Consider the following 18069-nt stretch of genomic DNA (forward strand, 5'->3'; position numbering starts at 1 on the left):
ATCTCAGGAGAAAAGGAATTGCATATGGGCCTCTGTGTGTGTGTAAGTGCGTGTGTATGCACACATGCGCGACGAGGATGAAGGGGGGCACAAAAATCAGGTTTCGCTCAGGGCGCTGTGAAACCTAAGGCCGGCCCTGATTGCCGGTTTGGCATGCACTTGGCGGTACCGATCTTCATCCGATGTGATTATAATCGAAATCGGATGGTGGATTTCCCGCCAAGTCGCCTGATGTACGGCCACCTTAAAGGTGCGTACACACGCACTACGGCCGACAACGACGGGCCCGTCAGACCCTCCCGCTGGGCGGACTTTCAGGCGACAAGTCGCGCTGTCGGCGGACTGATAAGGCTGTTTCTGAACAATCCGCTGAGCGGATCGCTCAGAAACAGCCTTATCAGTCCGCCGACAGCGCGTACACATGCGCTACTGTCGCCTGAAAGTCCGCCCAGCGGGAGGGTGTGACGGACCCATCGTTGGCGGCCGTAGTGCGTGTGTACGCACCTTTAGAGAAGTGTTTCAGTGCTCCAATTTTTGACCATGGGTCCTGTCTTTTTTTTTTACTTTTCTGACTTTTCCTCTTAGCATACACTGCTCTTTAGGCTTACACTTTAGTTGCACTGATGTTTCACGTTACATTTTCTCCTATTTGTGTAGTCTACCCAGCCAGTGTGACTTGGCTGCCTCAGGTCTGAGTGTCTGGAGGAGTGGGGCGGGGAGGAGTGACGTCACGGCTCCGGTTACATGAGCTAGACGGGGTTTGTAGGCTGCCTTGCAGAAGCTGCAGCAGTCAGTGGAGAGTTGTGTTGGAGGCAGGCAGAGGCTGGAGGAGGTGAGAGCCCTGTAGGGCTGCTGTCACACGGGCAGCTCCTGGCAGGAGAGATCCCATTAGCACAGGGGAAGCTGAGCCTTGCGGAGGACGCTATGCTGCAGACCAGGCGCTGATCGCATCTGCTGGGAGTTTTGTCATCTCTGGGAAGTATTTGGTCCATGCTGGAGACACACTTGGTGATATCGCATTACTAGACGGATGCTGTAGCCGGAGCTCTCCGCAGGATGAAGCCGCTTCTAGCCGCAGTAGAGGTCTCCGGCCACACTCAGGACGTGTCGCCGCGGCGCAGGGAGAAGGCAGAGGCGGACTCGGAGCGTCAGAGGACCCGGGAGCGGCTGGAAGCCACCCTGGCCGGGCTGGGGGAGCTGGCTTACCTGCGGCACAGGCAGGAGACCCTGGTGAAGGCGGCGCTCAGCCCCGGGGTGCTGGCTTGTGGGGACCCTGCTGGGAAAGGTGACAATCCCCGGAGCCTGGAGGAGCGCTTCCTGGAGGAGAATATTCTGCTGCTGAAAAAACAGCTGGTATGTACTAAAGCCAGATGGCCTCTGTCTTGTGTGTGTTTTACACCAGTGCTGGGGATTTACAGTGTGCTGTGAACTCCAATCCCACCACTCACTGCTGCCCACCAGGCTAATCATCTCCAGGGTGCTGTGTACTCCAATCCCACCACTCACTGCTGGCCACCAGGCTAATCATCTCCAGGATGCTGTTTCCAGAGGGCTCCCCAATCCCACCTCTCACTGCTTGCTGTCCACCAGGCTAATCATCTCCAGGGTGCTGTTTCCAGAGGGCTCCCCAATCCCACCTCTCACTGCTGCCCACCAGGCTAATCATCTCCAGGGTGCTGTGAACTCGAATCCCACCACTCACTGCTGCCCACCAGGCTAAATCATCTCCAGGGTGCTGTGAATAGAGGGTTCTCCAATCCCACCATTCACTGCTGCCCACCAGGCTAAATAATCTCCAGGGACACTTTCATGCTCAGTTTATGCAACTCATACACTAGTGTAGAGAACTTTTACTTGCAGGATGAGGATGACCCTGTGATAGTAAGGCAAGAGCTCTCCTACACTGCACAGACTGCAGCACTGCTGATATTAGTGATAGGTGGGGAATGTGGACATAGGGGACAAACATTTGAAATAAAGCAGGGACTGTCCCTGGAAAGGAAGGAAAGTTGTTAACTTTTATTAATGGGTGTTGATTGTTTTAACTGCAATCCAATTGTTTGATAATCCAATTGCTTCAATACTGTTATCTGTCCTACAAAACAGGAACCATGCATAGACAATCTCTTGTCATAGTATTTATACTTCTTCTTAAACAATGGAGGCATAATAAACTAAAAGAAAAAAATATCCTTTGAATACATATTTTATGTACATTGTTCATATTGCTAGGATCCTTAAGGTGGGTCTTCATACTACACAGATGTTGGTAGTATTGTAGAATCTGACAAGTGTTGCCACCATATAGTTTGGTTTGTACGGATCTGTATGTGGCTGTCTAAGCATTTTCTATGCATTTCTGGTGTGTTTGGTAGAATTTTTCAGGAATTGTGTGTGTGTGTGTGTGTGTGTGTGTGTGTGTGTGTGTGTGTACAATGGGGTGTTTGGCAGTGTTTTTTGATTTTTGTTAGGGGTGTAAAAAATGCAATATTTTTAACGCCAGTGAAGTCTGAGTTATCGAGCCACATGGTCTGTGATAAGCGTTGACTTTGCGACTGATTTGATTTCAATACGTTCTGCTGCACAGAGTGGTCTGCCCATAACGGACGTCTGTCCTCTAGAATTCCTGCAATTGAAGCGTTATCGCAGAAGCGTATGAAGCTAGTCAGACATACAATCCAACCTTCCTCGTGGCACACTGCGAGCTGACAGCCCCACAATGCGCCCCTCGGCACTGTTTGTTCTGTGGAGAGAAATTAGGGAGAAGTGCCCAGCTGCACTGGGGTATATTGTGACCAGTTAAGATGTAGCATTCTTGGCCAGCATTGTCTGTTGGGGAGCGCAAAGGCGAGACATGCCATTCAGCCCGTCCGATCTCTCATGTCAGTGGGCACCTTGAGATCAAAAATCAAATCATGCCGATAAGTGATTGTTCATGATGGTCTAAGTAATTTTTTGTTTTCAATACATTCCTGTAGGAGTAATGTCATTATTTATAAAACCCCAACATATTACACAGCGTTTTGTATTCAGTTTTGAGACAAAGCTCTATTCAGTTATCCTTCTTTTTATGCTAGGTACACACAATACAATTTTCTGACAGATTGATTAATTTCCAACAAGTCCAATCTGAATTATGATCACATTTTCCATAGAAGTGAAATGAAAATCGATCGGGAAATTGGATTGGACCTGTTGGAAATAATTGATCTGTCAGCAAATTGTATTGTGTGTATCTAGCATTAGCAGTTTTTTTTTATTTATTTTTTTAAATTTATCTGTTTTTTAGAAAAAATTGAACCTACATTTTCAAAATCCTATTTTATTTGTGGGTTTTTTACTTTTTGGTAAAGATTATTAGTAATGGTAATATTTTTAGATTAGAGAAATTGGACCCCAAGTACATTTCAGATTTTTTTAAAGTGTCATTGTCTGGGATTAAAACCAGGTGAGTTAACCAGTGCTACCCCTGGACTTGTATGGGGTGATAGGACTGTAGGCTGGCAGAGAGTGGGGGAGGGGGCTAGGGAAGGGCTGAGTATTGCCTCTTAATATATGCGTACAGGGGGGTTTCTAGTGCACTGCAGGTATTTAGTCAAACAAAGAGCCTTGTGCTGTTACATTTATCTGTCTCCTTGCTGAAGCCGGGGCTTCTCAATGACCCTCTCTATCCCCAGCTGATCCTTTCAGTTGTCCTCAGTGTAATCCAGAGGTTAGCCTGACGCCCAGCAGTCCTGTGCAGTGTCTGCTAACCCTTGCCAGCTACCCTCTCTGTAATATGACCGTTCAGGGGATTTGTAGCCACAGGCATGACCTGCAGAGGCTGCCTCTCTGGGCAAAACCTGTCTAATAGAACAGCAGAGATACTGAGTGACATAGAAGAAATTGTCTCAATTCTACTTGGAATAACGGGTTTGAGGACTCCTAGAAAAAAAAGAGTCCTTATTTGGAAGCAAGGCTGAAAATCCAATGTGGCCACCAGAGGGGTCCAGCGAGGCAATGTGCAAGCTGGCTGCTTCTGTCTGATCTCTTCAATGAGAACATCCCTTTCCTTTTATGCCTTTAGGCAAGCCACTTACTCTCACTGGGTTCCTGTGTCAGCTAAGGGCCAATATAACAGACTACTCTATGCATGCCAAGCAATTAACTTCCTCCCTGTCTACAGCACATGGCTATTGATCAGTCTGTCAACAGGTACAATCAATCTATGGGGTTACCCTTCCTCCTCCCCCCAATAAAAGAAATTCCTTTTTACAGTTTAAAAATGGGTTCTAGGATTACATGCTTTGTTCCTTTTGTAATAAAGTAATCCATTGATAACTGCTCACAGCTAGAGTGGTGACATTTGTGTACGCTAATGTGTACAAACTGAGGCGGGCTTTGATAAGGTAAATCCCTTTGTTGCTGCTGGATCTGGTTTCTATCAGCCACGTAGTACTCGCAGACCTCACTGGAGAATAGGAGGACGTAGGGATTTCTAAAATTCCATGTAATGATGAAAAGGTTGTATCTGTAAAGATGTAAGGACATATCTTTGTTGGTTTCATGCATGTCTGTAAAACACATCCCAGCGATAGAGTGCATCAAGCTGTTCACATCTGATCTTCAGAGGGGCTCCAGCTAAAGTTCCTACTTGAATTTAAGTTGAAGGCCGTGTTCCCACTTTCTCCTGATCACGTGTGTACAGCGGGAGCCGAAGGTCCTGCCCATTTTGGGATGCGGATGGCACAGAAGGCTGTGTTCCCATTTAAAAAAAAATCAGGTCCTCTCCTTAAGTGGGAACAGAGCCTAACATTTAGTTCATTCTAGGTCTGCTGCTGGATCTTTTTACGGAATAAGGACCAGTAGACCTGCAGAACGGACCCATGAGCCTGTTCACAAAGTCTGATATCCCAACCTATTGGTTTGCCTATTGCAATACCACAATGGACATTCCTGGCCAGCATGCTAATTATTGGATGTTTTGTTGTAACCCACGATGCGGCTTTCTTCCGCTACACAGACAAGACAGTACCTTAACAGACCACCAGAGGGCACTAGTATGTTTGAGGTGAGCCAGCGAGAAAGTCCATAGGGAAATTCTGCTAATGTGATTGGATGGACAGCACCCTCTCTGAACTTCTAGGTTTCAGATAGGTTGTAGTAATAATATGCCCACACTAATTGTCCAGTTAGAATGCTTTTAAGTTCTAACCGTTGCTGTGATTGGAGAACGGTTTCCTATGGACTATTATGCTAGGTCACCTCAACCATACTAGCTCCCACCAGAGTGGCTACGGTGGATTGGGTATGTTAACCTTCTATAGCCGATCTTTTACAGTGTGGACCAATCCTAAACAGCCAGTATGTTTAAGATACGAGAGGAAACCCTATCCAACGTGGGTAGAAGATATAAACTCCATGCAGGTGGTTTTCTTGGTAAAAATCAAACTCAGAACTGTGATTCTATATTTTATATCATACTAGAGGTGCTTTCTTGAGATGTTTGTTTCCATGTTGAAGAAATTTGCATTTCTAGTTGTCTACAGCTTCTAATTGATCCAATCAATTATCTGCACATGCATTACAGCAGAATTTGCATCAAGTTGGTTAAATTATCTTTATATAGCATTGACATCACTTTTTGGCCTTTAAAGGGGCTCTCTGTTTAAGCTGTGTACCACATTTTATGGTTTGTTTCTGGGGAATGCCAGCTGACATACTTTTTGGATGTGGGAGGAAACCAGATCACCTGCAGGAAGCCCGCACAGAGAACATGTAGAGTCAGTATCAGTAGTGGTTTTGACAGTGGAACCCATGACTCCAGAGTTGACCTAAACATGATTTCACCAGGAGTTGCCTATCCACCATTCCAGTGTTAGAAAGATGCAAGCAATGAATTTCTGTTAAATTTGCTTTAGAAATACAGTCCAGCTTATGTTAATCCGCTTGCGCTTTTTTTTTTTTTTTTCTTTTTTTTTTTTCTAGAACTGCTTGCGGAAGAGGGATGCCGGCCTCTTAAGCCAACTTCATGAACTAGACAAGCAGATTAATGACTTGAAGTTAGATGTTGAGAAGACCACTGAGGAACGTCTTGAGACCGATAGTCGGCCTAGTTCAGGTAAGCTTATACTATTGCAGTCTGCGGACTGTGCAAAGGAAACTCCCCAAAAACTTGTCTATGGTTTCTCTCTGAGTTTAACTTTTATAATCAGTCCTGACATACAAAATTTCAGTCTGATCTCCACACGTTATGGGAGTTATGAAAACCGGTGCAAAGAAAACGAGAGGACAACAGAGCAGATACCTAGGGAAGGCAGTCAGAATCCTTGTTTAATTTAACAGCTGAACCCTGACTGGTTATTCTAGGTAGTTTTGTTTTTGTTCTGTATTAGGTACATTCTGTTTCTTGTTTTGATACATTAACCAGGAACAAGTATGCTGATCAGATCTAATTTCATTGGTTGCAGGTCAAAGCACTAAAACAAGCCGTACGTAAGATGTATGCAGTCCGTAGGCTATTAGTAGTACGGTACGAACCATTCCCTAGATGAAAGCTTGCCCAATCATGCTTTGGATTTATAAATTGTACCAAATCGGTGTTTTTTGAATCAAAAGTTTGCTGGCAGTGGTTATATCTACTGGAAATTTTGGCCAGTGAATGGTCATCTTAAAGATTATCTAAACCCCGGCAAAAAAGGTATTTCAAACATTGATCCTGGTTGGGTTACCTTTTTACTAGTAGGTAGAGGTGCCTGCAGGCTTTACAGTTACCCCATTATGACTCCCTTTTATTTGGACAACTGAGAACTAGTTTGCCCTGTAGTGTGATTCTGTGCATATGCACTGGGCATGTGCAAGTTCATGGGTGCTTCCGGGAGAAAAGTTGCTGAGTAGGTGGAAACTGGATACCATAGGTTCCACGGACGGCTCCAACTAGTATTGGTAAGGAAACGCAACAAGGCAGTGTGGATTTGGTTAACACATTTATTAACTTTAGATGTTCTTTAAAAGCCAGAGTCCCCAAGCAGCTAACTGTGTGTGTGTGTGTGTGTGTGTGTGTGTGTGTGTGCAGTGTTCTCCCCAGGCCCTTTTAGCCGGGTGCTCCACCCGGCTAGATTTTGTGACCACCCGGCTTTCATCGGCTCACCTCCTCACCTCTTCGTATGCTGTAAGCACAGTTGCCCTGCATTTTCAACTCGCCCCACCCGGCTACTTTTTCATCCCACCCGGCTACTATTTCATGCCACCCGGCTGGAAAAAAATTCTGGGGAGAACACTGGTGTGTGTGTGTGTGTGTGTGTGTGTGTGTGTGTGTCCAGTTCATTTTGATAGGCTGCCTCATGCTTCAGACACCTGAACAGAGAAAGGGATATGGAGGCTGCCATTTCTTTTGAACCATGAACGTTGCCTGGCTGTCCTGCTGATTCTCTGCCTTTTAGGCATAGGCCCTGAACAAGCATGCAGATCAGATGTTTCACTGAAGTCTGACTAGATTAGCCACATGCTTGTTTCAGGTGTGTGATTTAGTCATTACTGATGCCAGAAGATCAACAGGACTGCCAGGCAACTGGTGTTGTTTAAAAAGAAATATATATATGGGAGCCTCTATATCCCTCACTTCAGGTGTGCTTACAAGGCTTGTACACATGTGCAACTTTCCACCCAACTATCGTCCAAACTTGGGCTGTTGGGCATGTGTACATGTGACAAACGACTAGATGAGTGATTGATTACAGGCGGTTTGTCCAATCCAACTGATGGGCTGATATTAGGAAGCTGGACATGTGTGAGCAAGGCGTTTGAATGACTTGTACGTGTTTTAATTGTGGCTGTATCAGCAGTCCATCTTTCCATTTGTAAATGAGTTGGATGTTAAGTTGGTTGGTGCGCAGAAAATACAAGTCATGCAATCGCTTGGTCATGCAGTCGGTCATATCGTCAGGTTGGTTGTGCGTTTTTTGTTGGACGCGTGTACAAGGCTTTAACCCTCTGAGCGATACAATTATATCGCCCAGGAGGGGGCGCAGCACTTTTTTTTTTTTTTTTTTTTTTTTTTTTAAATCATGTAGCAAGCCCTGGGCTCGCTTTATGATAGCCGCAGCGCAGCGGCATTCCCCCACCCACTCCGATCGCCTTCGGCGATCAGAGTAAGCAGGAAATCCCGTTCAGAACGGGATTTCCTGCTGGGCTTCCCCGGTCGCCATGGCGACGGGGCGGGATGACGTCACCGACGTCGTGACGTCAGAGGGAGTACCGTTCCACCCCTCAGCGCTGCCTGGCACTGATTGGCCAGGCTGCGCAAGGGGTCGGGGAGGAGGGGGGGGCTGCGCGGCAAGGTGGGTAGCGGAGCGGCGGCGTTTGGAAGTTATACGCAGCTAGCAAAATGCTAGCTGCGTGTAACAAAAAAAAATTATGCAAATCGGCCCACCAGGGCCTGAGAACTCCTCCTGCGCGACATACCCCAAGCTCAGCTCGGGATTATCGCCCAGGAGGTTAAACTAGATTTGGACAGGCAGCACACATCGGGCTTGATTCACTATTACAGCAGTTATCATGCGATCTGCCGCGTGCAAAGGGTTGCACGCGAACGGCGTTACTTCACGTGATAAGCGAAAGTTTGCACGCGAATGGTTTGCGCGCGATCACGGACGCTTTTCACGTGAAGTCACGCGAAGTAACCAAGTTTGTGCGCAAACCTTTGCGTGTGGCAGATCGCGTGATAACCGCTGTGATAGCCATTATCACACTTTAGTGAATCAAGCCCATTGAGTGTGAATGTAGCTTTAGTTGTGGTAGAGAAGGTTAATCTGATCGCTACTGAATTTACCTTGATCCCTGAGATTTTTGGAAAATGTCATATTTGCGATACTGCATTGTGCATTGTTGTATTGCTAATGTGAAAATTCGCAGTTGGGTTGCATTGTCAGGCAAATCTTTTGTCAGTTGCAACAAAAACAAACAAAAAAAAAACATAACGTCCAAACTTAAATTCCCCTTCAGCAAAAAATTCCCATTAAAACAAAATTGCACAGAAACGCAAGTCAAATGCGGTGCCCTTTACTTGCATTCTATGTGTGGCTAATGTGGATTTGCAAAACTGCAAATTGCAGACTATGCTATTGTATGAAAGGGGCCTAATAATGTCTGCGTAGGTTTAGATTTTGAGAAAAATCGGCCTTAATGGTGTCCATAAATCTTCTGATGTATGGGCAAATTGACCAAGAGACAGATCTGTTGCTTGCCCATACACCTCAGCCAATTCCTGATTGATCTCAGCTTGTAATCTTTCGAGAATCGGCCTTATGACGCTGCATCCAGAACCCGCTGCGCTGTTCCACCTAATGTAAAATGTTCCTGTGCCTGGAGCAGTATACTTTACCTGCTTGTTGCTGGCTTTGGGCTCTGCATACACGCACCCCACGTGGTTGCCGGCATGTATGTGGGTATATGTCCCATAATTGCCCACATTACGCTGGCAACCACTTGGGGTGTGTATATGCGGACGGAGCCCAGAGCCACCGACTAACAGGTAAAGTATACTGCACAGGGACATTTTACATTAGCGGAGACTGGACCGGGGGTTACATCGTGTTCATTGTACATCTCGATATCACGCGCCATTACCGCCGCATACCCGATCGAGCAAGTCTGCCCTACATCTTGCAGCATGTGCAGTAGATGCATGCAACAAATTTTGTCCCAAAATTGGTTGCATCATCGATCGGGGCATGCTCTTGGCACCAATCTTAATCCGATTTATAATAGAATTGGATGGTCGATTTGCCGCCAAGTCGCCTGATGTATTCTGGGTTATTTGTAAGCTGGCAGTGGTCTGGGACTAATTCTGGGAATTCAGCAAAGTTAATGGCTGATCGATTTTCCGATTGTTTTTCTGATCGATTTCTGTTCACTTCTATTAAAAAAAAATTGTTCAGAAAAACGATTGGAAATTGGAAATAATTTATCGAGCCATCTATCGAAAAAACTCATGATGTATTCCCAGCATAAGTTATGTAATGAGTGTCTTTGTTTGACCTGCATTGAGGGGAATGACTCAGCCAGGAACCCTGAACATCCTGCAGACTTTGTTTACCTGTTTGCCAAAACTCTTGTCTGTCTCAAACAAAGGCTTGTTAATCATTGACTTCAAAAATTGTGCATTTTTTTTCCTTTCTTTGCTCTGATTGCCCAATAAAGAAGCACTTTTAATGGATTGAATAGCAAGTCAGCAGCAGTTTGTGTACGTCTGAAATGGATTTTTGCCCTGAGAATGTTTTTGTTTTTTATTTTTAGGATTTTACGAGCTGAGTGACGGGACATCAGGCTCGCTCTCCAACTCCTCCAACTCTGTGTTCAGTGAATGTTTATCCAGCTGCCAGTCCAGCACCTGCTTCTGCAGCCCTTTGGAGGCTTCATTAAACCTCACAGATGGCCAGCCAAGATCGGCAGGTAAACTGCTCTATCTCTTTCTCTCTCTCTCTAGAGGAACACAATGCCTAAACTCATTCTTCTTCTAAAGGAAGGGGATATGGAGGCTGCCACCACTAACCTCCTTTTGAAGTATATGGACAGTTTTACCAGCTTTTTCTCTCTCCTTTCATTACTCTCCCCCAATGCATGAGGAATGATGACCACCTAAAGGAAAAAGTTAGATTACTGGTTGTACAGTGCAGTGTTATAGTAAACTCCAAGGGATCGGGAAAAGTGGTTTACTGTCCTAGAAATGTCCCAGCATGCCCTGGTACATTCTCTGCTGCGAAGGAGCAACTCTGACCTCCCATTGGAGGTACAGTACAGTACAAGCACTTGCACAAGGATTACAAGTTTAAAGGGAACCTAAACTGAGAGGGATATGGATGTTTCCTTTTAAATATCAGTTGCCTGGCAGTCCTGCTGATCTCTTTGAATGTAGTAGACAGACCTGAAACAAGCATGCAGCTAATCCAGTCTGACTTCAGTCAGAGCACCTGATCTGCATGCATGTTGAGGGGCTGTGGCTAAAAGTATTAGAGACACAGGATCAGCAGGAGAGTCGGGCAACTGGTATTATTTTAAAATGAAAAATCCACATCCTTCTCAGTAAGTATACCTTGGGGTTGCATAACCAGGCTGGACATATTGCTGGTACAGTATCCATACAGCCTTACCTCCCATACCTCCATGGGTGGGACTTGAAACACCAGCCTGAAGAGAGCAGCCAACTATGGGTTTCACACTGACATGACCCATGCTCCACCCACTTTTTTACTATATCCAAAGTCAGCGTCACGTAGGGGCCAAAAAACATGTTCACTATAGTTTTATTATATCAGAGTTCACTATATCAGGCGTTGCTCCCATAGACTTATAATGGAGATTGGCCGGTACCTGGAGAGGTAGTTTACTATACCCGAATGTATACTATACCCAAGTTTATTATGAGGTATTGTAATGTAATTGGTAAATGTCTTTCTTTGAGAAAACACACAGATTGGGGTTTTGCTTTTCCAGATAGCTTTGTTCCCCTTGCTTGCCCCACTCCCCATGTGAAATCACACCTGTGCTGCTCTATAATCCCTCCGACCACTTTTTTTTTCCGCTTCAGGTTTGCTTTAAGGGGATGTTAAATCCCATATTCAGATGTAATAGAATGGGTTGGTTTTTAAATTCCTTCCCATTAAAGAATATTTTCGTCTTTCTTTGAGCATGTGCTATTGAGCTGTGGTTAGATAGGGTCAGTACCTATTCAGTAAGAAGTCCTTGGGCAAGACTTCTAGCACTGCAGGGTGGCCTCTTGAGGGCATCCTCAGTGGCTGCAGCTTTTTCAGTGCAACTGGAGAAAAGCGCTATACAAATGCAGTGTTCTCCCCAGAAATGTATTTCCAGCCGGGTGGCATGAAAAACTAGCCGGGTGGGACAAGATGAGAGTATGCAGGGTCGGTGCTTCTGTGCACAACTCTGATAACAGCATAAGAGGAGGTGAGTTGATAACAGCTTAGTGCTCATCAAAACTAGCCGGGTGGAGCACCTGGCTAAAAGAGCCTGGGGAGAACACTGAAATGTTAGGATATATTATAGGGTTATTAGGATTCTTTTGAGAGTGTGTATCCCAGACAGTAATGCTACGTACACACATGCGACAACGATCGTTCGTTCAGAACGACGAACGAACTTTTAATTGATGAAAGAACGACCTAAGTAAAGTTAGTTTTAAAAGGTGTGTAACGATCTGATCGTTAGAACGAACGTTGCATCACGTAAAGCAACTATTGCGCCTGCGCATAAAAATGAGAAGTTTCACGGAGAAATTGTGAAATGCGCATGTCAAGCCTAGTACGAACGACCGTTTCCAACGATGTACTACTTTTGCAAACTATCGTCGTTGGTTAAAATCCGCCAAGACAGAACTTTCTTTTGTAGCGATTTGGCTCGTTCGTCGTTTGCCTTAATAGTCGGTGGTTCGTTTTTTGTAACGATCGTCGTTGGTAAAGATCGGGGAGCGATCATTACAAATGACTATAGTCGCATGTGTGTACGCACCTTAAGAGCGCAGGCACACTTCTGATGAGTCCCATGATGAGGCTGTGCTATTTGTCAAATGAGGTTGTCTTAGGGCTCAGAATAATATCATTATCAGAGCCAGAAAGCCTTGTGCAATTCATTTGCTGAGATTTTGTACTGGCAATTTCTGTTTCCTGCTTACCGCGCCTCCTCCACAATAAACCATAATGCTTGGTATAGCCATATATTTTTGTTCATGCCAGTAGATCTAAGAGATTGGATTGTGCCCAACCGATGTCTATAGCAGCTCTGACGCAAACTGTAAGGATTCGGTAGAAGCGCGCATAACTTTAGCCACTACACTTGTGACTGCAATGGCATGACTGCTGCCATCTTGACTGCCTTCTAAGGTTCTAAGGCTTAGTTCACACTATACTGGAGTGGCATCGCATCTGAGGTCTGCTTTACTTGGGAGACAATGTTTGCCCTTCTGTGGGATGAATAACTCCTCTGCTGTACCCCCCCTCCTCAATTGTGCAGGTCTAGTTTGTGCATTATGGAAACTAGGAATTCTTCAATGAGATGCAAATAATTTTGAGTTGATTCAGCTTTATGCAAATCTTGCATACAAAGTTGTGCAGCTTGAACATGAACCAATCAAATCCTGCTGTGGTAAAACCCAATTGGTCCAATTTTTTAAGCTTCATAAATTTGCATACACAATTTGCATAATCCGGCATCAACTCAAAATGATTTGCATCTCAGTGACCATCCCTTATGGAAACCCGATGGTCAAGCCCAGACACTGTGGAGATGCATGTATGGGAAGGTCCATGTACAAATTATTCATTCAGTAAATACTTTTTAGTGATCCTAATTAGCAGATTACATATGGAGGCTGACATATTTATTTTCTTTTAAACAATGCACATTGCCTGGCTGTCCTGCTCATCCTCTGCCTTGAATACTTTTAGCAAAAGACCCTGAATAAACATGCAGATTAGAAGTTTTCAACAAAAATCTAAGATTTGATGTATGCTTGTTTCAGGTGTGTGTGATTCAGACACTACTGACCAGAAAGATTAGCAGGACTGCCAGGCAACTGGTATAGTTTAAAAGGAAATAAATATGGCAGCCTACATTTGTCTCTCACCTTGGGTTTCTATTTAAGTAATTGCAATAACTTTGGCGGTAGCTGGATTACTTATGTCACTTAACAAGAATGATGTTCCTACCACATTCATCCTGCCATAATTTGTATGCCCTCAATCCCCTCCCCCATGGTGTTGACCAATCACTTGATTGCAGTCAAGTGGAGGGTGTGCACATTTCATGAAGGCTAACTGTCTGAACTTTAGGAGCAGTGATGTTAGTGGGAGACAGTGTGCTGGTAACTGGCAGCTGACACCATCTTGTCTCTCTCTCTCTCTCTGTCTCTCTCTCTCTCTCTCTCTCTCTCTCTCTCTCTCTCTGTCTCTCTCTGTCTCTCTCTGTCTCTCTCTCTCTCTCTCTCTCTCTCTCTCTCTCTCTCTCTCTCTCTCTCTCTCTCTCTCTCTCTCTCTCTCTCTCTCTCTCTCTCTCTCTCTCTCGTTGGATGAACTGTTCTACCATTCATATGGTGAGCAGATGGTCTGCAGTGTTCTCCCCGGACTCTTTTAACCAGGTGCTCCACCAGGATAGTTTTGGTGAGCAACACGGCTGTCATCGGCTCACCTTCTCCTCTGCTGTAAGCAGAATTGAGCAGAAAAGCGCTGGCCCTGCATTCTCTCATCTCGCCCAACCTGGCTACTTTTTCATGCCACCCGGTTGGAATAAATTTCTGGAGAGAACACTGGTCTGTATGTGTGTATAGTAATCTGCCCTTTTAAGTAGGGATGGTCCATGAGATGCAAATAATTTTGAGTTGCTACAGCATTATGCAAATTTGTGCAACTTGAAAATGGACCAATCAAATTTTACCTCCGCAGGATTTGATTGGCTCATGTTCAAGCTGCATACATTTGCATAATGTTTCATAATACTGCATTAACTCAAAATTATTTGCATCTCATTGAACTCTTTAGTTGTATTTCATGCTGTGTACTGCTGCTAATTTCCTACACCTGGAACCTGCATACTAAGCTTATTCATGCTTTTTTTTTTCTTCTTTCAGAGGACTTCTTTGAATGGTTGGACTACAGAGAAGGCCAGTATGAAAGCACAGGCACGGTACGCCGCTCTTTCTCCGCACCCCATTCTAATACCACTGAAGTTGTTGCCGATGTTCATCCCAAATACCAGTGTGATCTGGTCTCCAAAAATGGCAGTGATGTCTATCGATACCCAAGCCCCCTTCATGCGGTGGCGGTGCAGAGCCCCATGTTTTTGTTGTCTGTGATGGGCAACATGAAAGCAGAAGAGGACTGCGATATGGGCACCAATGCTAAGGAGTGCCTGGTCCCTGAGCTTGACTCCTTAAAACCTGAAGACTCTTTGCCGGCCCAGAGTAGTTTCTGCTCTGTTCCTGCTCCTTCTAGTAAAAAACTGGATGGATACATTTTAAGTGTCATTCAGAAAAAATCACATCCTGTAAGGACTAACAAGCCCCGAACAAGTGTAAATGTAGACCCAGCCAAAGGTATTTTACGACATGGGAGTATATGTGTCAAACAGACTGGTGGGATCTCTCATAACAGCACCACTAACATGAAGAATTCTAAACAGCCATGTTTACATTCCTCTGGAGTAACCTCTGTGGATAATAGCACTTACCCGTCACTAAAACAGTGCTCAAAAGAAACTCAGAGTGAACAGCTGGAGAGTAAAAAAGTGCCATTAGTCCCCAGCTACCAACCAAGTAATATTAATGAACTACAAGGCCAAAACAATCCACGGAACGCTGTGAAGTCTGTTCCTCAAAATCTTGTGAGGGCCCCTGTGGTTGGCACGTCAAATATTCAGAAGGAACTGTATGTAAATCCCAACCCAGTCTCCAGTCATTTCACAAATGTTACCAGTCCTCTTTGTAATGGCTCTCCTAAGGGAACTCACAAAATTGTTTCTCTTCCTCAGGAGGTTAAAATTGTTCCACCCAAAAGAATTTCTCCCAAAAACACAATCAATACTTATCACCTGTCCTCTCATGACGAGAGGCCACCACTTGACTTCAAGAGTGAAGGGTCATCTTCTCAGAGCCTGGATGAAGGACTCTTGGTTAATGCACATTATATTCCAGCTCAACAGCAGGGTGTTAAACTCCATAAGTCCATCAAAAATGTAAAGATTGTCAAGAGCTCGACTTTGAAACACAGATCCAATGTTCAGCATGTGATAGAAAATGGTTCGCAGACATTGAAAGAAAAAGGCAAAGTGGCAATTAAAAAATGCCGGTTTCCAGATGACTTGGATACCAGCAAAAAAACAAGAAAGATCTCGCCAAGAAGTAAAAAGGTTGTAGAAAGTGGTATCGTTGGTAAAAATCCAGGGGTTGGCAAATCTCCTAGTAAACCTCATGGACATGCAAAGGATGTAGTTTTAGCTAAACCCAAACACAAAAGAGGTGATTACCGAAGGTGGAAGTCATCCGCTGAAATTTCTTATGAAGAGGCATTACGAAGGGCAAGGCGGCGGCACCAAAGAGAGATAGTTGGCTTCTATGCACAAATGCCCCTTCCCTATGCCAGCCCGTACGCTTATATAGCCAGTGACTCTGAGTACTCTGCAGAATGTGAATCTCTGTTTCATTCCACGGTGGTAGACACCAGTGAGGATGAACAGAGCAACTACACAACAAACTGTTTTGGGGACAGTGAATCAAGTTTGAGTGAGGTTGAGTTTGTCGGAGAGAGCACGACGTCGAGTGACACGGACGAGAGTGGTGGACTTATTTGGTCGCAGTTTGTACACACCCTGCCGATGCAAGCGGCCACAGCTGCTGACCTTCAAACAACCGCCAAAGCCTTTGTCAAAATCAAAGCATCGCACAACCTGAAGAAGAAAATCCTTCGCTTTCGATCTGGTTCGTTAAAGTTAATGACAACAGTCTGAAACATCAGATGTTTCCCTACTGTTCCTGACACACTCCTCCTCCTTTCTCTCTGTAAATACATCTGTACCATTTGTGCAAATATTTAAAAATTTACAGTAACTATTGACTCCTGGAACCTTATTCTACTGCCAAAATTCTAAGAACTATTGTTGACCCTCAATAAATCTGATGACCATTTGGCAGACTGGGAACTGTTTCAGGGTACCATCATTGCTAGTGTCCATAAGAACCACAACATCCATCATTATAACTCCTCCATGATCCATCCTAAATGTTAGGTCCATCCTTCAGCTTTAGAATGCTTAATGTTAACATTCCGTCTGAATCAGCACCTTCTCCGTTTCTCAGAAGGAATGACCTAATTCCTGTAGATGTATTGCCCTCATTCTAACTGCTTCTGTTTATTTTGCTGAAGGATTTTGGAACCCAATAATGTATTCAAAACTTGCAGACTTGCTAAGTGGTTGTGTATTACTTTTCTCCAACGCATTCGGAGACCAAAAACAGCAGAGTTACGTTAATCAAACCTTATGCATTATGCATGAATAGTATTGGTTCCCGTATGCTTTGTACTATGGATTTCATCTATGCTATAATCACTTGTATTTTATATATTTTGTAAATTATATAAAACATTTTACATGGTAATAAACTATCTGCTTTAATGCTGTTTAAATTTATTAAATTTGAAAAAGAAAGAAAATGACTTAAAACACGTGAGCCTTTTCTCATCCTTTTTAGCCTTTTCTTCTCTGGTATATATTTATTTAATTTATATAGCGCTGACATTACACAGTGAAGTACAGAGTACATTGTCTTGTCACTTATCTGTCCCTCAGAGGGGCTCACAATCTAGTCCCTACCATAGTCATATGTCTATGTATATATCGTGTAGTGTATGTATCATAGTCTAGGGCCAATTTTAGGGGGAAGCCAATTAACTTATCTATATGTTTTGGGACGTAGGAGGAAACCGCAAGTCCCCAAAGGAAACCCACACAGACACAGGGAGAACATACAAACTCCTTGCAGATGTTGACCTGGCTGGGATTCAAACCCAAGGCAAGGGCACTAACCACTACGCCACCGTGCTGCCCATATATTGACTTGAATGTTTTGGGGATGGAAATGATTTGAGTGTATGGGAAATGTAGTAAAAGGAGAAAAAAATAATTTGCCGCCCATGGCACGTCTTCATATGTGCTGGAAAAATAACTGGTTGCTATGGGCACGAGATGAAGATTCCTTGCATATATTTCCACTTGTTTTGGCTAGCTTATTAAGGAGGAGAGTTTGAACTGCAGTAACTCCATAGTAACTAAACTTCAGGATGCTGTAGCAGTTTGAAAATCACCCTGACTAACTGACCTCTGCCCTGCCCTTTTTAAAGAGAACTCAAGGAAAAAATAAATCAATACATTGCAAAGTGAGATCAAGAAATAATTGATATTTGTTCATATTGTTTGAGCCACAATCAGCCTGCACTTAATCATCTTTACTACTGGCAGACATGGAAAAAATTAATTGAAAAAAGACAGCCCCAACTGCCATTAGCTACAACCACGCCCCCTAACAATGCG

At 44.3% G+C, this 18069-nt stretch overlaps 1 protein-coding gene across 1 annotated transcript; it reads left to right on the plus strand.

The window, feature by feature from the left end:
- The first annotated feature begins 791 nt into the window (after nt 1–791).
- On the plus strand, nt 792–17202 carry DACT1 (dishevelled binding antagonist of beta catenin 1). Its single transcript, XM_068252016.1, has 4 exons — nt 792–1353; nt 5968–6100; nt 10276–10431; nt 14615–17202. Exons 1-4 carry the CDS (start codon nt 1057–1059, stop codon nt 16486–16488), a joined length of 2460 nt encoding a protein of 819 aa, XP_068108117.1. The 5' UTR covers nt 792–1056; the 3' UTR covers nt 16489–17202.
- Nucleotides 17203–18069: the final 867 nt, after the last annotated feature.

This window comes from Hyperolius riggenbachi, chromosome 9 (assembly GCF_040937935.1).
Source record: "Hyperolius riggenbachi isolate aHypRig1 chromosome 9, aHypRig1.pri, whole genome shotgun sequence".
Taxonomy (NCBI): domain Eukaryota; kingdom Metazoa; phylum Chordata; class Amphibia; order Anura; family Hyperoliidae; genus Hyperolius; species Hyperolius riggenbachi.

Bases quoted from the DNA above. Each gene is read 5' to 3' on its own strand.
- DACT1 (XM_068252016.1), top strand. From the start codon at position 1,057: ATGAAGCCGCTTCTAGCCGCAGTAGAGGTCTCCGGCCACACTCAGGAC. The intron at 6,101-10,275 runs GTAAGCTTATAC...TTTTATTTTTAG, and splicing joins CGATAGTCGGCCTAGTTCAG to GATTTTACGAGCTGAGTGAC. The intron at 10,432-14,614 runs GTAAACTGCTCT...TTCTTCTTTCAG, and splicing joins TGGCCAGCCAAGATCGGCAG to AGGACTTCTTTGAATGGTTG.